This window comes from Phalacrocorax carbo, chromosome 2 (assembly GCF_963921805.1).
Source record: "Phalacrocorax carbo chromosome 2, bPhaCar2.1, whole genome shotgun sequence".
Taxonomy (NCBI): domain Eukaryota; kingdom Metazoa; phylum Chordata; class Aves; order Suliformes; family Phalacrocoracidae; genus Phalacrocorax; species Phalacrocorax carbo.
In genome coordinates, this window is record NC_087514.1 from 51781713 (window position 1) to 51799141 (window position 17429).

The 17429-nt window shown below is 39.8% G+C and overlaps 1 protein-coding gene across 1 annotated transcript in view; it reads right to left on the minus strand.

The window, feature by feature from the left end:
- The window catches only part of LAMA3 (laminin subunit alpha 3), a 127074-nt gene that overhangs the window by 88733 nt on the left and 20912 nt on the right, over positions 1-17429 (minus strand). Inside the window, exons 5-11 of the mRNA XM_064442858.1 lie at positions 16940-17110; positions 13857-13954; positions 12286-12401; positions 8405-8523; positions 3711-3801; positions 2524-2655; positions 643-705 (exon numbers count right to left, since the gene is read on the minus strand). Of these exons, the coding sequence (XP_064298928.1) occupies positions 643-705; positions 2524-2655; positions 3711-3801; positions 8405-8523; positions 12286-12401; positions 13857-13954; positions 16940-17110 (790 nt within the window). The remainder of the gene's footprint in view (positions 1-642; positions 706-2523; positions 2656-3710; positions 3802-8404; positions 8524-12285; positions 12402-13856; positions 13955-16939; positions 17111-17429) is intronic.

The following is a 17429-nucleotide window of genomic DNA, read 5'->3' on the forward strand; positions in this document are numbered from 1 at the left end:
GGTTTCAAGGTTTTTTTTAATTTATTCATCCTAAAGTGCATTACAGGTATGTATGTCATTAATCACTAGCTGTGATGGCGACTCCATTCTGCAGCATAATAATATATACTAAAAAATATAAGCCCACTGAGGGAATCATTGTATGGATTTCAGGCAGCTTTGCAGTGGGCTAAATAAGAAATGTGTAGCTCTCTTAGAATCAAAGTTCTTCACTGCCAAGGGCAATGCACAATTTGCCAGGTGCAAGAGGACAGTCCAGAAGCAGAGGTGAGTTAGCCTTAAGAAAGAGATTTACACCACAAAGCAGCTGACAAGTTGTACATGTCAGAAAGTCTTGATGGATCTGTTTGTAAGAGCACCAAACAAGATGGTCAGCCTCTTCTGCAGATGTTTGCTGGAGGCTGGTCAAACTTATTTTCATCCATAACTCTTTCTGAATCAAGCCTACTAAACTGTTCAGTACGAACATGACAATAAGATGAACTTCTGGCAAGAACAAAGGTCCTCTGAAAGACAAATACCAACAGTGGCAAAACTCCTACATAAATCTCCATGAAAGAGCAGGCACCACCAAAAGAGTGAAAAATAGCAACATGGGGGAAAACAGTGAAATGAGGGGAAAAAGAACGACCAAGAACTTGCCGATTATGTCACCAGCCATTTCATCTCTTGGATTTGGAGAAGTAAAAGGATATACAGGAATACCTTTAAAACAAAAGAAACAACGAAGTGTATTTGAAACAGACACAGTTATTTCACTAAAAATAATGAAAAACCATTAAGTCATCTTTTGTCAATACAGAGAGCGTGATATTCACAACTCCAGTAACCAGCTTCAGCTTACTTTCCTTTCAGTTAGGAGCAGGATAAGAACCATTTTACTTTTGCTCTCCAGTTCAGGAACAAACATCCCTTCTCAAAAGAACAGTATGAAGGGCCAGACACCATTTGGAAATGCCACCAGGTTGCTTCCCTGCTCCCCACCCTTTTGTACAGAAGCTTTCTCATGCTATACAGTGTTATGAGAGCTATCAAGGGAGCTCCATATTTATTTCACATTTCCTGTTTTCAGCTGAAGGTCCATCTCCTGCTATGTGGCATCATCAGTCGCTGCCTGAACTGCTAGAATTCATGACATGTACATTACATCTTGAGAGCTCTTTATTTGAGAATCCTCCAGATTAGGAATGGTAAAGACATCCCAACAAACTTTCCTCCATTAAGATGGGATCCAAAGTTGATGTGCTACAAAGATCAGCGGGACATAGATCAAGGTCTACCTGAGCTGAACTTACTTTAAAATGTTGGATTACAAACAATAGGACAAACAAAATACGATAATCTAGAGTACACTGTACAAAAAGGATTTGTTCTGTCTCAGCAACTGAATTCAAACAACAGTCCATTTTTTACACTGTTTTTTTCCTTTGTTTTGTATTGATTTCCTTCTTCTGTTTTTATCATGGTACCTCTGTTTTAGTCAGACCTCAAATCTTGCCCCAGAACAACACCTGTTTTATTGGCTGTCAGAAACATGCTTCTCCTGAGGGCATAAAACATCCCACTGATGCATTTTTAGAATCTGATCACGGAGTCACAAGCCTCTATGCAGCAAACACAATTCTGATATTACTTTTTTCCTCAGTTATTTTATATAAAATTTGTTTATGGGGAAAGCATTTAATCTGCTGAATTCCCAACACTTAACTTTAATTTCTTTATCTTAAAGTAGAAGTCTAATTTTCAATTAATCAATAGCATCAGATAGCATTCTGTTACCATTTTCAATAAGCAGAAGCACCCAGCATTTGTGTCACATTGTTTTTTCTAATACGTTATTTTCTTTGGATTTATAAACACCTTTCCTTCAACCATTTCTTAAAAAATCTGAAACAAACTGGAACCCTTCCTTCGACTACATATCTGCACCTGCCTGCAGTCCAGCAAAAATAAGACAGCATGGATCAGAGTCTTATGCTCTGCCAGGAGGGCCTTTCCAACATTATGCACGCACTATTTTAGAATTATTTTTATTTATTTTAGAATCCTCCAAAAGCCCACAAGCTTTGTTTGCAAAAAACAAGCAAGTTGCAAATCCTAGGAGGTGTCAAGGAGAACACAAAACCATTTTTTCCCCTCTCTTTCACTACAGTCCTGTTCCACCTCCCAGTCCAAGTGGTCTTTATATTTAGAGACCCTGAGACATATTCAAACAATTTCTCCAGGGCTTTAGGACTAGACTTCATGGCTTACTGAGAGATAGGCTGTAGCCTCAATGAAGATGTCTTAAATGAACTCAGAATTGTGAGAAAGCAGCACAATCTGTTTGATTTTCAAGTAACCGTAATTTTGTAAAAGAAACCAGATTTTGTTCAGTATTATGACAACTGATTTGTTTGAACGTGTAAACAAGTGAAGCTTCAATGCCAGATGTTTTAACCAAGTCAAGTGTAATGAAAACTGTTCATTCTTTAATGCATATTTAAAATACCAGAAAAGATGCATTTTTATTTGTATACTTACGGACACAAAACGGATAATCATAGAATCCATCAGCACAGCGTTCACAGTTTTCTCCTTGGAAATTCTGCTTACAGAAGCAGCGGCCAGACCCTTCCTCACAGCCTTCTGCATGTTCCAAGTTACAACTGCAGGCTAAGTAAGTATCAGCAATTAGGCACTCTTTGAAAACTAATTAATTTGCCTTTTACAGCTGTGCACAAATGCATTATAATAGTAAAATTACAGTTGTGAATGCCTCATTATTTAAAGAATTAATTTTTTCATGCTGTGACATATTTTCCAAGTACTCTAAATCACCAATTAAGCTTTGTGATAACCCTTAGAAGTAAGAACTATGTTATTTTCTTAGAGTGTTTAGTATTGTAAATTCAAAAAGCTGCAATTTAGTACTCCGCAGCACTCAGCAACTCTCTTTTCTGTGGTATCCACTCTTCTCTTACCATGGTCTAGGCTAAGCACCATGCTCAATCCACCTTCCCTTGCACACCGTGTGCAGCGTAATGGCAGCACACCATGGCTCTGTTGATTTCCCATTCATTTCAATACCCCAACTCAACAAACCAGTTTCCTCCTACCTGTCACAAGGCTCCTTCAGCGTGTTTGCAATTCAACTCTTACCTCTTACCTGTACTCATTTTTTCTTTTTTAAATGCTATATTATATATAGGATAATGCAATTATCCTATTGCATTATTTATTAGATGGTAGGTTTAGCACTGCATAAAGTAGGAGTAGTGATTCTCATGACCTTTTGAGCTATAGAATAAAGTTTTCAAGTGACCAAGAGCCAAAGGATACCTCATATATACAGCAGAGAGTTAGGAGAAGCAAGGTCATGAGGGTAGGAGATGAGAGTAGCTTCTTAGAGGTCATGCTACCCCACTGTGGGGTGGGTAGCAGCACCCCAGGCTTACATGATCCTATCTCCTCAGAAGCCTTTTCTGCCTTACTTCCTCCTATTGTCCTGCTGACGGATTGAAGCTTTAGGCTCATATGACACATAAGTTGAGAAAAAAGCGTCTAACAAGATCTAAAGCAAAACAGAAAGTCATTTGCAGTTGTTCTCCAACTTCTTTTGGCCATTCTTTCATTTTTCTTCCCCAAAAGATGCATCACATACCCTCATTATAGCAGAAAAAACCCTTGAGCCACCACCATAAGAAGACACTTAATAGAAAAGGACTCACGTATACAGCCATCAGGAGCTCTCAGTGGAACACCATAAGGACGATAGTAACCTTTTGTACACTTTTCACAGTTAATACCAGCTGTGTTGTGCTGTGCAAAACAAAACAAAAGGAGAATATGAGGTAAAAAGGGGAACCTGGAAGAATTAAGAAACAATAACATCCTTTACACTGTTTGTATATACAACTGAAAAAGGATCAACGCAGGAAAAAAAATGGAGTATGACTACAATAAAGACAGCATTCATCCTTTGCTGTTCTTTAATCACCTGTTCTCTACAGTTTTCTGAATCATTGTATTCTCACATAAAGCATCTGAACTTTATCTTTAATGCACAATAAAAAGAGCTATTTTAACAAAAAAAAGTAAATCTAGGAAAAGAATTTGTTTTCACTATCATATGATATTTATCTCTTTTTATACTACTTTCTTATCATAATGTATACATTGTTCAGGCAACTGCATCATTATTTTTCCTCATACTATATATTATCTTTTTGAATACCCTATGTCTAAAGCAACATCAAAATAAACCATACCTGATCAGTCAGATTTTCTGTCAGAAAGCATACTTCTCTATAAACATTGTTTTAGGCACACAGCAAAAATACCATAAGTAACTTGAACCACAGTAAAAATATATACATCTGCAGTGAACACAGTCCTGAGTGTATTTCAACTCCTGCCCCGAAGCTTTTCCCTGGGGTGGGGGTGGCAGGAGCATGCAGCAGCGACAGCGTTCACCAGTTGAGTAAACCATGATCACAAGGCATTCTGGTGGGCTCATAGTCTCATGAGCAGGGAAACAGAAGTTGGAGGGAAGCTTCATCCTGGAGAAACCAAAGCAACTGCCCCCAGCTCCCACTTGCTGTTTAGTTCCTCCTTAGGGAGTGTTGAAATTAAGGGCTGAGACGGAACCCGGCAATTAACGGTGGGGCAGTTCATGAGCAGGGCGCCCAGGATGCTGCTGGGGCTGCTGCTCATGGCTGGCACTCTCTGTTTCTGCCAGAGTTTTGGGTTCTGCTTCCAGTTCTGCTGCGAGCTTCCTCCAGAAGCTTCAGATCTGAGCTACTGCTGGGAAGGGCTGACACTAGATCAGGGAGGGTGATCCTCACATCACACAACAGAAGGAGACACAGTAGTTGCTGCAGCACTTAGCACGGCAGGAGCACAGAGGGGCCCAGCTTCTCTCTCAAAACTGTGTAGGGCTACTTGGAGATTGTGCAGAGATGGTCTCAACACATTGCAGGGCACATTCTTTGGGTATTACTGGTGCTAACACCTGTGGCACATCAGAGGCCCCACCCCAGACAGAGGTCCAGGAGGTGGATGCCACTGTCCAGGTCTGGGGCTGCAGAGAACACCTGGGTCTCTCCCTGGGGTGGAGGCAGGTGGTGAACCTGTGCAAAGCTTGTGGGTAAGGATCAGAGGACAGAGCAGCACAGCTGATATTGCAGTAGGTGTCTTTTAAAAACCACCTGAACAAGAAGGCAGGTGAAGCCTTCTTTAAGCAGCTACAGAAAGGCTTGGCACTTGTGGATGACTTTAATCGCCTCAATATCTGCCAGAAGAACAATGCAGATGGACACAAACAATCCAGAGGTATTTCAAATGTAAGAAAGGTTTTCTGGACGTAGACGTTCATGAACCAGTTAGGGGAGATGCTCAGTTCACAATGACACCCACTAACAAGGAAGAACATGTGAAAGTTGAGGGCAGCTTTGGCTGCAATGACCCAGAGACTGTGGATATTAAGATCTTGAGACAAGTAAGCAAGACAAATAGCAGAATTACAGTCCTAGGCATCAGAAGAGTAGATTTTGGCTTGTTGGGGTATCTGCTTAGCAAGATCTTGTGTGAAACTGCTCTCGAGGTGAAAGTGGACCAGGAGAGCCAGCTGACTCTCACAGCCTCCTTAGCACAAGAACCGTTCTTTCCAACATGCAGAAAGTCGAGTAAGTATGGCAGAACGCCAGCACAGATAAATACAAAGCTCCTGACTGATCTCAAACTCAGAAGGAGAGTACATGGAGGGTGGAAGCAGGAAGAGGTGACTTGGTGGCAATACAAAGACATTGCCACAACACATATAGGAGTGGAGTTAGGAAAGCCAAAGCTTAGCTGGAGTTCAAACCAGCAAGGGAGGTGAAATGCAGCAAGAAAGGTTTCTAGGAGTACATGAGCAGCAAAAGAAAAGCAAATGGGACCATTGTTCCCTGGGGAAGGATATCCAGTGAATAGACCATCTTAGAAGCCATTTCTAAACACATGAAGGACAGGAAGGTGATTGGTCACATTCAACAAATTTATCTAGGGCAAAGTATGCCAGTTCAACCCCATTGCTCTCTGTGATATGGTGACTGATGCTGTCAGAGCCACCCAGATGGTGAGGGACTGAAGCACAACATCCAAGAAGAGGCTGAGACACCTGTTTCTCTTCAGCATTATGAAGAGAAAGGAGAACTATAGTAGTCTATAACTACTTGACCAGGGGATACAAAGGGGATGAGCCAGACTCTTCTCAGAGGTGCACAGCAATAGAATGAGAGGCAAGAGGCACAGACTGGAACATGGAAAATTCCAATTAGATATTAGGGAAAAAATATCATGAAGGTGACCAAATACTGAAATAGGTTGCCATGAGTGGTTGTGGCATCTCGGTCCTTGGAGGTGTTCAAGGCTTGACTGAGCAAACTGATCTAATTAGACCTGCTCTGAGTAGGGGGCTGGACTACTTGATTCCCAGAGCTCCCTTGTTATCAGATTCTAAAGAAACTGAATCTGTCTTTGTATGCAACATTTCAATTCTATCACTTCTTTGTTCAAGCATCCATTCCTAACACTTTTTTACCCTGACACAAACAGAAAATGTAAATTAAAATCCATGTGCTTTATCCATAAAAAACAATGCTGTAAACAGATTTATGGTAAACTCACTTAATCCAGCATAACTTCCACAAAATTAGGTTACAACCAATTAATATCAGTCATATAACCAGGACTCATAGCTTTAGATTAATTTTGCTCTTTCCTATCCTGGAAGCAATATAAGAGAAATGTTCTTTCATGAACAAAGAGCTGACAGGAAAGACCAACATTATAAATCTTACCAGACTGCACAAAGTTCTGCATAGAAATGTCAAATGGAAGACAAATATAATTTCTTCTACTCATGCTAGTAAAAATAACTCTACTCTCTTCTGACTGCCTTTTGGACAATATCTGATTATATTGTGGCAATAAGATGGAAAACATACCCTATAAATTTTACTGGATATTTCCTTTTATTCTGTTCCTTAAATACCACCATATTTTTAAATGCACAGCATGGTAATACATAAATCATGATGCATAGGTTTCACAAGAACATAGGCTTGATGATAATTTTCCCTCTGAATTACATTCTGGTTAGCTGCTTATCATACTTCAGATAACTTTACGACAAAAGGAAGACAGACTTCCAAATAAGTCTGGATGTATTTAACCCTGAGTTTACCAAACCAATGAATAATTTCGGTTGTAAGGGACATCAGGAGGTCAGGTGGTTCAGTCCCACTTAAAGCAGAGATAAATCCAAGATTAGATCAAGTTGGTCAGAGCCATGTAGAATCTTTCCTGGTAGTAATTAAGCAGAGTCGGACAAAAGTTACTCAGGATGAGAGACATTCTTTCTCTTTCCAAGAACTTGCTATTCATCAATGACAGACACAGTGTAAAGTCTGTGATTCCAAATTTGCATTTGTTGATTCAATCCAAGCGAGCCCCTAAGAGAGTTAAGGGGCTGGAGCATGTGACATGTAAGGAGAAACTGAGAGGATGGCTTTGGCTGACTTGGAGAAGAGATGTTCAAGGGGGGAAGAGGTATCTAATGACAGTTTTCCTCTACCTAAGAGGGGGCTACACAGAAGACAGAGCCAACTCTTCTCAGATGTGCACAGCAGAAAGACAAAAGACAGCTGTCACAAGTTTCAGTTGGGAAAATTCCTACTCAACAATAACAAAAATCTCTTTACCATGACAGTAGTGAAGTGCTGTAAAAGATTACCCAGAGTCTGTGTAATTCCCATCCTCAGAAATTTTCAGAACTCAGCTGGACATTTCTCAGTGCAACCTGATACAACTTTGCACCTAGCCTTGGTCTGAGTTGAACACTAGTCCAGATGACTTCCAGAGGTCCCTTCTATGATTTCATGCTTTTTCAATAGCTATAAGCTTCCTTCTTGGTATAGCCTGTGCCCTACTTTACTCCTGCTGATGAGGGAGAGCCCTCTGTGTTTTGCTGTGGTAGGGAACCAGCTGGCCTGAGCTGAAATTTTATTTGGTTAATTTTACTTCCTTCTGTTAAGCAGGAAAATGGCAGAGTTTGTAACAACAGGAAATGGAATTTTTGTACTTGATTTAATTGTTGTGTTGTGTGGCTTTATTCAAGTCACACAGGACTGAGCATAAATACAATTTATATGTGTCATACATTAATATTTATAGATTAACATTTATACATTAACAAGCAACCTTGTACAATGTAAATTATCTTCAGACACCTTTTTCCCTGCTTTAAGCACGAATAAGAACCCCAGAGAAATGCAACTGTCTAGACTGGTCAGCCTCCATACTATTGGTGTGGGGACAGTGCCACTCCAGCAGCCCTTCTTCAAATGCCATTTATTTAAACTGATCAAAACCACCTTTTTACCTGGCAGTTAATGCAGACTCCTCCACCTTCATAATACCCATGGATGTTTAAGCTTTCTCGACGCTGATCAACATCAGCGTCATAGTAGCAATCAGTGGCATGTCCATGGCAATTGCAGGCTGAAAAAGTAATATTCCAAGTCAACTTTCACTGTAATGCTGGAATTTAATAATGTAGCAGAGGTGAAAAAGGTTAGATTTTTTTATGTATACATACACTCAGGTATGTTGGCATATGCTCAAATACACTTATTTACCTATTAACAACTGTATTTTCACACCAGAAACATGGTAAGATCATCTAGATATGAAGAAAATGTGCTGCTCAGGCTTATCAGAGGAGGCAACAGTTGTACCGTCTCAAAACAATACATTTATGCACAAATGCAGAACTAGGAAGCTCCGAAATAATGGTCTCAGCAGTTTCTAAAAATTATCAAAAACATGGTCAAAAGTTTATTCTATTTTTCTGTGTCTAAAAATACATCTGAGCTGAAGCTGTGTGCACTAAACCTTTACTCAAAATAAATAATTGTAGAGAAGATACACACATTTGAATAAAAAGACCTACACCAAAGAACTCTCATACTCAGCCATAGGCACAACTACACCTGCGAGCTTGGCTATACGTTTACCCAGCTACTGTCTTCTGAACAGAGAAGTTTTAAGTACGAGTTCATTCTATTTCCTGGGAATTGTCGATTCAAAAAGAAGCATGGTTTAAAGACGTGTGGTATGAGGAACAATAATAACAGCACCAATAATAATATATTATTATTCTATAGAAAAGAATAGAATTAGGTGAGTGAAATAACTAATTTCCCCAGTGTATGGTTGTTTATAGTCTCAGATGTGACAAATTTTACTTTGGGTGGTTTGTGGTTAGCTCCTTTCCTTTATTTTTCCCTTCTGTTAAGCCATATAAAGGTAACAGCTGAACTCACAGTGTCTCTGAATCCATCTCTACATACATGTTCTGCTATACTTTAACTCCTTCTAGCAGAGGTTAATACTGCAGTGCTCAGAAGAGATTGAAAGAGAGATACCTGTGAGGCTTTGCTTGGAGGCACATCAGCCTCACATATGTCTCCATTTAGGAAGTTCACCTATTGAAAACATCTGAGATACATCCACTGGTATATCCACTTGTGACTTTGTACGTGCATCAGCTGGCTTCACCAGTCTGCTTACATTTACATGGGAGACCTAAATCCACAAAAGCCTTTGCTGTTTCACCTTTGGCAAAAAGGCCTAGCAATATAAACCCCAGAGCCAGCCCAATGTTTGTGCCTTGCTTGCAGAAGAGAATTAATGTGAGAAAGAACTCCACACTTTGAATAGTTCCTGCTGATAAAGTTTGAGTAAGGGGTGATGGATTTACTCAGAAAATAATTTATCTCATTTCTTAGAGATCAGTTATGTGTATCTCATAATCTTCCCATCTTAGTTAAAGTTAAAATTAATCTCTTCCCATTGGTCATGTAAAGCTCTGCCCATCCTTTTTTTCTCTGATCTGATCTTCTTTTCTCACTGGAGAGGAACAATGGGAACTTTTCTGAAAGATTGCAGGAAGCAAAAAAGCTTCCCCAAGCCTCTGGGTGCTAGATGAGCTTTTAATTACAGAAGTTCCAGTACTCCAGGAAACATTCCCAGGAAATTCCTCAAGTTTTGACTTTATAAAGCTATGACTTGTTGTTTAAGGAAATGCTCCCTTCATGTGTAGCAGGGCATAAGATACTCTGGAAAGCAATGGGTTCCTGAAGCACCTCAAAACAGAAGCTAAGGTCCCTGGTCTCTAAGGTCTACTTTCTTCACGATGAGGGAAGTGTATGGGAAGTAATCCTTCCAAACTCTGTTCCAAGTACCTGGCACAACTGGGAGCACAACTCAGGGACAATTGATTCTCCATGTCTTGCTACACGATCATACAGACAAGAGAAGGGAAACTGGATCATTCTCTGTACCTCCCCTACCTCTTTATATCTGAACAGCTTTGGACAAGAAAGCTTTTTCCTAGAAACTGCTAACAACACAGCTGAGATGGTGGCCCGCCATCAGGTTCCCTTATGGTCTGCTGACAGGAACCAGACAGGTTGAGACTGGGTTCCTTGGTCAGGTTGTGATAGCCTGTAAAGGTCATTGGGGTGTTTTGTTCATGTAATTCTCCAAGAAAATAAAACACTGCACAAATGAGATGCTGGTTCAAGACACTAAGTCAGAAAAGGAAAGAAGAGAACATTAAAAAAAAAGATTTCCAATGTAAATAAAAGCTCCTTGCCTCTAGGGCCAAACCATCTATGAGCTACGGCTCACATCTTCTAACAGCAATGGGAAATTATTTGCTCCGATTACAGTAATAGCATTTTCTCTCACAGGGGAATAGAAACCCCTTCTACCTTATCAAGCATCTTCTCACCACTTCCGACCATTTTCTGACCCATACAGTACTGGGAAACTCATAGCAAAAGGTTGGGCTTATCTCTACAAGCTCCCCACCAACCTCTTTCAGTCAGTTTCTCTTAAGGGACCTCAGGCTTCTGGCAAGCTTAATGAGGTCGCTTTAATTCCTTCACTACTGGCTGCCAGGAAAAGAGGTCTGCACCTGGCAAATGCTCTCAACAAATCACCTCAAACTGCTAGGAGCAATCCACACTAAAAAAGATATTTTTTCAGAGGTAGTTAGAAGCAAAGTTGTTTTGGCTCAGAATCTTGTACATGATCTTCTATAACCTCAGTCTTTAAAAACCATGACATTAATTATGCTCTATCTCTTTCCTGGCAGAAAATGTTTTTCTTTCAAATAGGCGAATTTAAATGAGGTTTCAAATATTGTTCAAAATTGTGTCCCAACATGCCTATCTCCTAGCAAACATTTTAATCACCTTTCCCCCCCCGCAACATTCAGTCTTAGTACTTCAGCTTTGATTAAACAAGTCATTTCTTTATTCCTCAAACTAATTATATAGGTACATCTCTTTGGCTTTCAAATAAGGTTCCCCTGTTAATGGTTTGTACCCACTGGCTACAATACTCAGCAATGGCAGATGAGGAAAATAAATCAGGCCAGACACAAAGGAAACTGCAGGCTGCCAACACGCTTGCTCGGAATAGGATGTGCACAGAGATGGGAACACTGTCTGTACCACACTCACTGGTTTCTGGCCGGGATGCAAAACACCCATGTGTGACAGTACGTACCCCTCCACCAAAAGGGGGCCCATGCAGTCATTTCCATTATGAAAAGAATGAAATACAAGGGAGGTCGGAGAAAGGTCAGTGGGCTTCTCCAGCTTGACTACTCAGTTTGTGGGGCTAAAGCACTCCAAACTCCCACCTATGAGCATGGGAAGGGGTGCAAGTGTGGAACTGCCAGGACTCCCCACTAGGAATGCCTTTGTCCCTGCTTACACATGGTCAGCAAGGGGCGACCATCAGCAGAACAGAGAGCAGCTCAAGGGCCTGTAAGCAGCGGCAGCCTTGAGCAATCTCTCTGCAATCTTAACACCAAGAAGCTGGGTGAATGAGAGGCAAATTTTGAAGTTGTACAAGATGCCCATATTCTCTGCTGTGCTAGTGGGGATCCACAATCTGTCAGCAGATAGCTATGACCAGGGAGATACGTTGACTCAATGTACTACAAGAAGGCTTCCAATTTTCTCATGTAATATTCTCACACAAATTACTTTTTTCATTGTTTAATAAAAGAGAACATAAATAACATTCACTGCATCATCTGTTCCTTATTGCTGTATGGAAATAATTTTCTCAGTAAAGAAAAAAGGTGTTAAAACATGCAGTGTGCTCCATGAACACATGCGCTATGGCTAACTCCCACCGACTTGCCAATGTCCCTTTTAACCTAGCATCTTTTAGGCTACTCACGTTCGCATAGATTTGCGCTCCCAGCTGTTGCAGGTTGCCACCGTTTCTGATTATATCCAGGGCAGCAGCGATCACAGGTTTCCCCACAAGTGTTATGCTGACATTCACACTGAAACCTACAGAAATGAAAGCCTCTTAATCTACTGAAGCTGGATTTAAATGTTTTTTCTTAATTTTATTGCAGTCCAAGACTTACACATAGTGTGAAAAGGACAGGCCATAAGCTCACGTGTAAAGAGGTCAAACAGTAATACTAGAACATCTTGGAACTTTCCTAAAATTCTTCATGATTAATTACTTTAATCATGTGATTATGAGTTTATTAGCACAAATTACTCGTAGAGAACATTTATAATTGGATTCAATAGGCTGGATTATGAAACTCTATTCTAGAATATTAAATCGAGCTGACATATAACACTCCAGGATGCATCCTATTTTAGCTTCATTCCAAGGCTCAAGATTGTTGACCTACAGTAAATAAAAATATTTACCATCTTTATATGCATGTCTTCATAATCTTTTTCATTATGCTTTGTTTACAATAATTTTATTAGTGTTTTTAATAAAGCAAGATCATAACTTTATCTGTTATTTTTAAAATAGTGCACACTATTCATCAAGAAAATGTAGTTCCTATTTATTTTGATTTAGCTGAATAGCCTCCTTAAAGGGTAGGCTCTCATTATGGACTAGGTCTTACTATCATGCATAGTAACTGAATCCCAGGAGGAACAAAGAAACCTTGAGACTAGAGAGGCCTTTTCTAACATTCCTTTCTCATCCGTGTAGTCTAATAACCACGGGGAAATACAATTTTCAAGCATAACCATCCTAACCCCATAGATTTCACACCTTCTGTACTTACTTTTCTTTAATATAGACATCTGGAAAGGAGGCATCCATCTGCCCACTTACTCTTCATTAAAACACAACTGAAAATATTGCATTGTCCTTATAAAAGTCTGTTTCAATACCATCATGGATAATAATAACAGCAGGTTTAAACCAGGCTTTTAAAATATATTACAGACAGCCTGATTATTCACAGTCACTTCCCTATAGCAGATGAGATGCAGACCCTGATCTAACTCCTTGTGAAATCAATATGGAGATCATAAACTTCACCAGGAAAGGGAGTAGTTTGTTCAGTTTCTGTTTTTATTTTTCCTAGTCATGACTGAAAGCCACTGGATCTTGGCTGAGCTCAGTTATAATGCTCTATATCTCCAGGAAGTTCACTAACTTTGTTCTTGAGTTGGGCTTCTAATTCCTGCTGCTGGAAGGTGATATCAACCCATGTTTCCCAAAAAGAACTAAGGGTTCCTAAGAAATTATTAAATCATCCAAACTCTTACTTCAATTAAAAAGAAAAATGTAAGTAAAGATTTTTTATTATTATATCCAATAGCTCTTGACATTGTCTTGTCGATCATTAGCAGATTCTAGTTTTTTAAATATAATGAAGAATCCCTGTAAGACTATATCATTCTATAGTAAAAAAGGTCATTTGAAAACATTCATGTATTGTTTTTCTCATATTAAATTAATGTTATGCTCAGTTTACTTACTGGTATTGGTTTCCAGCACTCTTTGCATTACATACTTCAGCATGGCCATGGCAAACACATCGACCACCAATACTGATGTCCTTTATACTGTAGTAATACTGTGGAACAAGCACAAGAAATACATATAGGTCTTTCCTTGTATTATGTCAGAAATATAATGTCAGATTAGAAATCTTGCTTATTAGAGTTTTAATGGCATGACTTTACAAAAGGCCAAAGTCAGGCAGCCAACAGTCAAACCTCTGTTGATGTCTATGTCTCAGTACAAGTACTAGGAAATCAAAATCAATACCCATGATACTCTGATAGCAACAGGCTTGTGCAGCTCACACCAAATGCATATTGCTCTAGCTCTCCATTCCTCAGGAGCTACACAGCCACCAAGCCCAAAGCTTGTTCAAAGCCAGCTTGAGGACGGACATGTGAAGTACTGTCAAAGTATCGACTTCTGAGGCCTTGGTCTGGTCAACAAACCAGACACACTGGTATGGGCAGTGCAGTTTCTCCATTCAGCCAAACATGATCACTAAACACTAGAAACAGACCAAAATTACCATCTCAGTAGATATCATTCATGACTTCAACTAGATTTGAAATTGTGACCTGAAGTTGAAACACTTTGTATCTCATCCTCATGCCTTGCAGGCATCCAAGCAATAGAAGATAAAAATTTAATTGGCTCAACTCTGTGAAAATATCATTACTGCATACATATCAACAGTAACTTCTGCCTACATTTTTGTAGCTCAGAAGTTTTTCCTTGTCTCCTTAGAGCACCAAGCAGAATGGAGAGCTGGTTGTAAATCTTGATCTCTATGTACCTCCAGAAAAATTAAAGGCGCAAATTTAATGCCACTGAAGAAAGAGAAGAAGGGTCAGAACATTATGCTGTTATGTCTCCCATGGTACCTATACACAATACAGCCCCTCTAAGTGGTGCATATATAGTCTCTCTCAGAGGTGATCCTTCCTCTCTACTCAGCACTGGTGAGACCACACCTAGAGTGCTGTGTCCAGTTATGAGCTCCCCAGTACAAGAGAGACATGGACATATTGGAGAGAGTCCAATGAAGGGCCACAAAGATAATGAAGGGACTGGAGCATCTCTCCAATAAGGAAATGCTGAGAGACCTGGGACTGCTCAGCCTGGAGAAGAGAAGGCTCAGGGGGAACTTAGCAGTGTGTATAAACACCTGAAGGGAGAGTGCAAAGAGGATGGAGCCAGGCTCTTTTCAGTGGTGCTCAGTGACAGACCCAGAGACAATGGGCACAAACTGAGATGCAGGAGGTTCCCTCTAAACATCAAGAAACTCTTTTTTAATGTGAGGGTGATGGCACAAGTTGGCCAGAGAGGTTGTGGAGTCTCTCACCTTGGAGGTGCTCAAGAGCCGTCTGGACATGGTCCTGGCCAGCTGGCTCTAGGTAACCCTGCTTGAGCAGGAAGGTTGGACAAAATGACCTCCAGAGGTCCCTTCCAACCTCAGCCATTCAGTGATTCATTTCAGCTGCATATACATTCTCTTTTTTCAGGTAGGTGGAGCTGGCTGGGCACAGACTAGTTGCTTTCCCAAGGCAGGGAGCTTTTCCAGCCAGCTCTCTTTGCTCTAGGCAGGTGAAGAACAGTTGACAGGGTATACAGACTAGGAAATAACTTTTGCCTCCCAAACTCTCTCTATTCAAATATACACATTCATTCCTAACTGTGCACAGTATTTTCACACTGTAAGTAAACCTACATTTTCAGTGTCTTCAGCAAAGCTAGAAATTATCACTGTGACTCTCACCAATGTATTTGACTGTTTTTTGTATAAAAGTCTTCACAAGCCAGTCTATCATTTCATACAGCCTTGCAGAGCTACACCTCACTACTAACAGTAATTGTACTGACACTGGTCAAGTAATAAGTCAAATTAGCAATAGGCCAAAATGATTAGCAGGTGAAACTGGCACCTTTAGACATCAAACATACTGTATATAATTCAGTGTGTCATGAACTCAAACCATTAACAGGGGAAGCTAGGCAGTTACTTCGATAGGAGAACAGAACTGGTCTGGTTTTCATCTTTTCTGTAACAAGTTTAACACAAAGATTTTCCTTAAGAATATTATCTCTTTCCTAGACTTGGAAGGTCTCTACAATGAAAACTTGCACTCTATTTTAACAACTTAATAAAACACTCGACATTTCATTCGTTTATCCTACCTCCCAGGGCTATGATAACATCAGAAGTTCTTTACACTAAAGCTGTGCTGCTTGCCAAGTAAACTAAATATTGCATTTACATCTGCCTGTAAGCAACATCTTAAAATTTCCTGAAGACATTAAAGGTACTTAATGGGACAGCTGTCAAGTATCTGGAATAGTTTTACTTTTTTCAACACAGAAACTCTCACACACATTTGTGCAGTGCCTCACCCCAGGGTTTCCTCCAATTGTTACCGAATCTTCATTTTAAATGAAAAGGTTAAAAATAACAATACAATACAAAGTCTGCAATCTCTCTAAGTATATGAATTTCTATGCAGTGTTCCCTTGAGGGAGCTGAATTTCCTTACATTTCCCCATCGAATGGGAGTGGGACTTTGGCTTTCAAGCTCTTAGCCCAAAATCCACTGAAAACACCTAGGCATCTCACATGATTTGTGGAAAGATAGTAAATTTCAAGTACGGCCTTTGATTCCTGCTCCTTCAGAAACTCAGGTACTGTTTCCTGAGAATATTTCTTTGAATAAATAAGGGAAAGTGGTGTCAAACAAAGCTGAAGAGATTTAGTTCCTCAGCTCTGTTCAGAAGATTTCCGCTTTGGCTCGTTATAGCTCCCGTGATGCACCCAACTTCCTTCCATATTAAAAAAACAGAGAAAGAAGACAGTCTGTTATAAAATCATTAATCGTTACTTCCCCTCCATAAATCCATGCTGACCCAGTTGCCTTCTTGACTCAAACAAACCTGGAGAAAATATGGGGGTTTTAAGGTGGGTCACTGTAAAATTCGATTGATTGTTAAAATATTCAGATGATTTTTTGGTCTCTAACATGATGAATACAATTGTTGAGTATATCTCAGTGAAACCAGTACTTACTCTACGGGTTACAGTGGGGTCTCGTTGAGCTTTCGATATCAAGTGTCCAAGAAGTGTATTAGTTCTGAGAAAATGAAGGCGGATGTTTGTTGCTTTTGTGAATTCTCGAAGACTAGGGGAATAAGTGAAGTTTTTTGCTCCTGGGCGGCCATTTACCAAAGATACTACAATCTAACAAAGAAGCAAGCATATTTTGGTTAAAATACATCAACTGCAAGAATCCAAAAACTTACTATTGTTTCTGAGCATATTTGCAGTAACAACTACGCATTTCATACTGAAGCCAGGACATTGGGAAAAATAGTGTTCTTAGTCTTGGACCCTCAGCAATTCTCATTACCCATATGGCACAATGGAAAAAACAAGTGCCTCTACCTGTTTTGAAAACAGTAGGTATAACACACAAAAACTACATGTTTTAATAGGAAAAAACAATAAGAATGGTTGCAAATAGTTATATTAACAGTTGATAGTGTCAATGGGAGTTTTG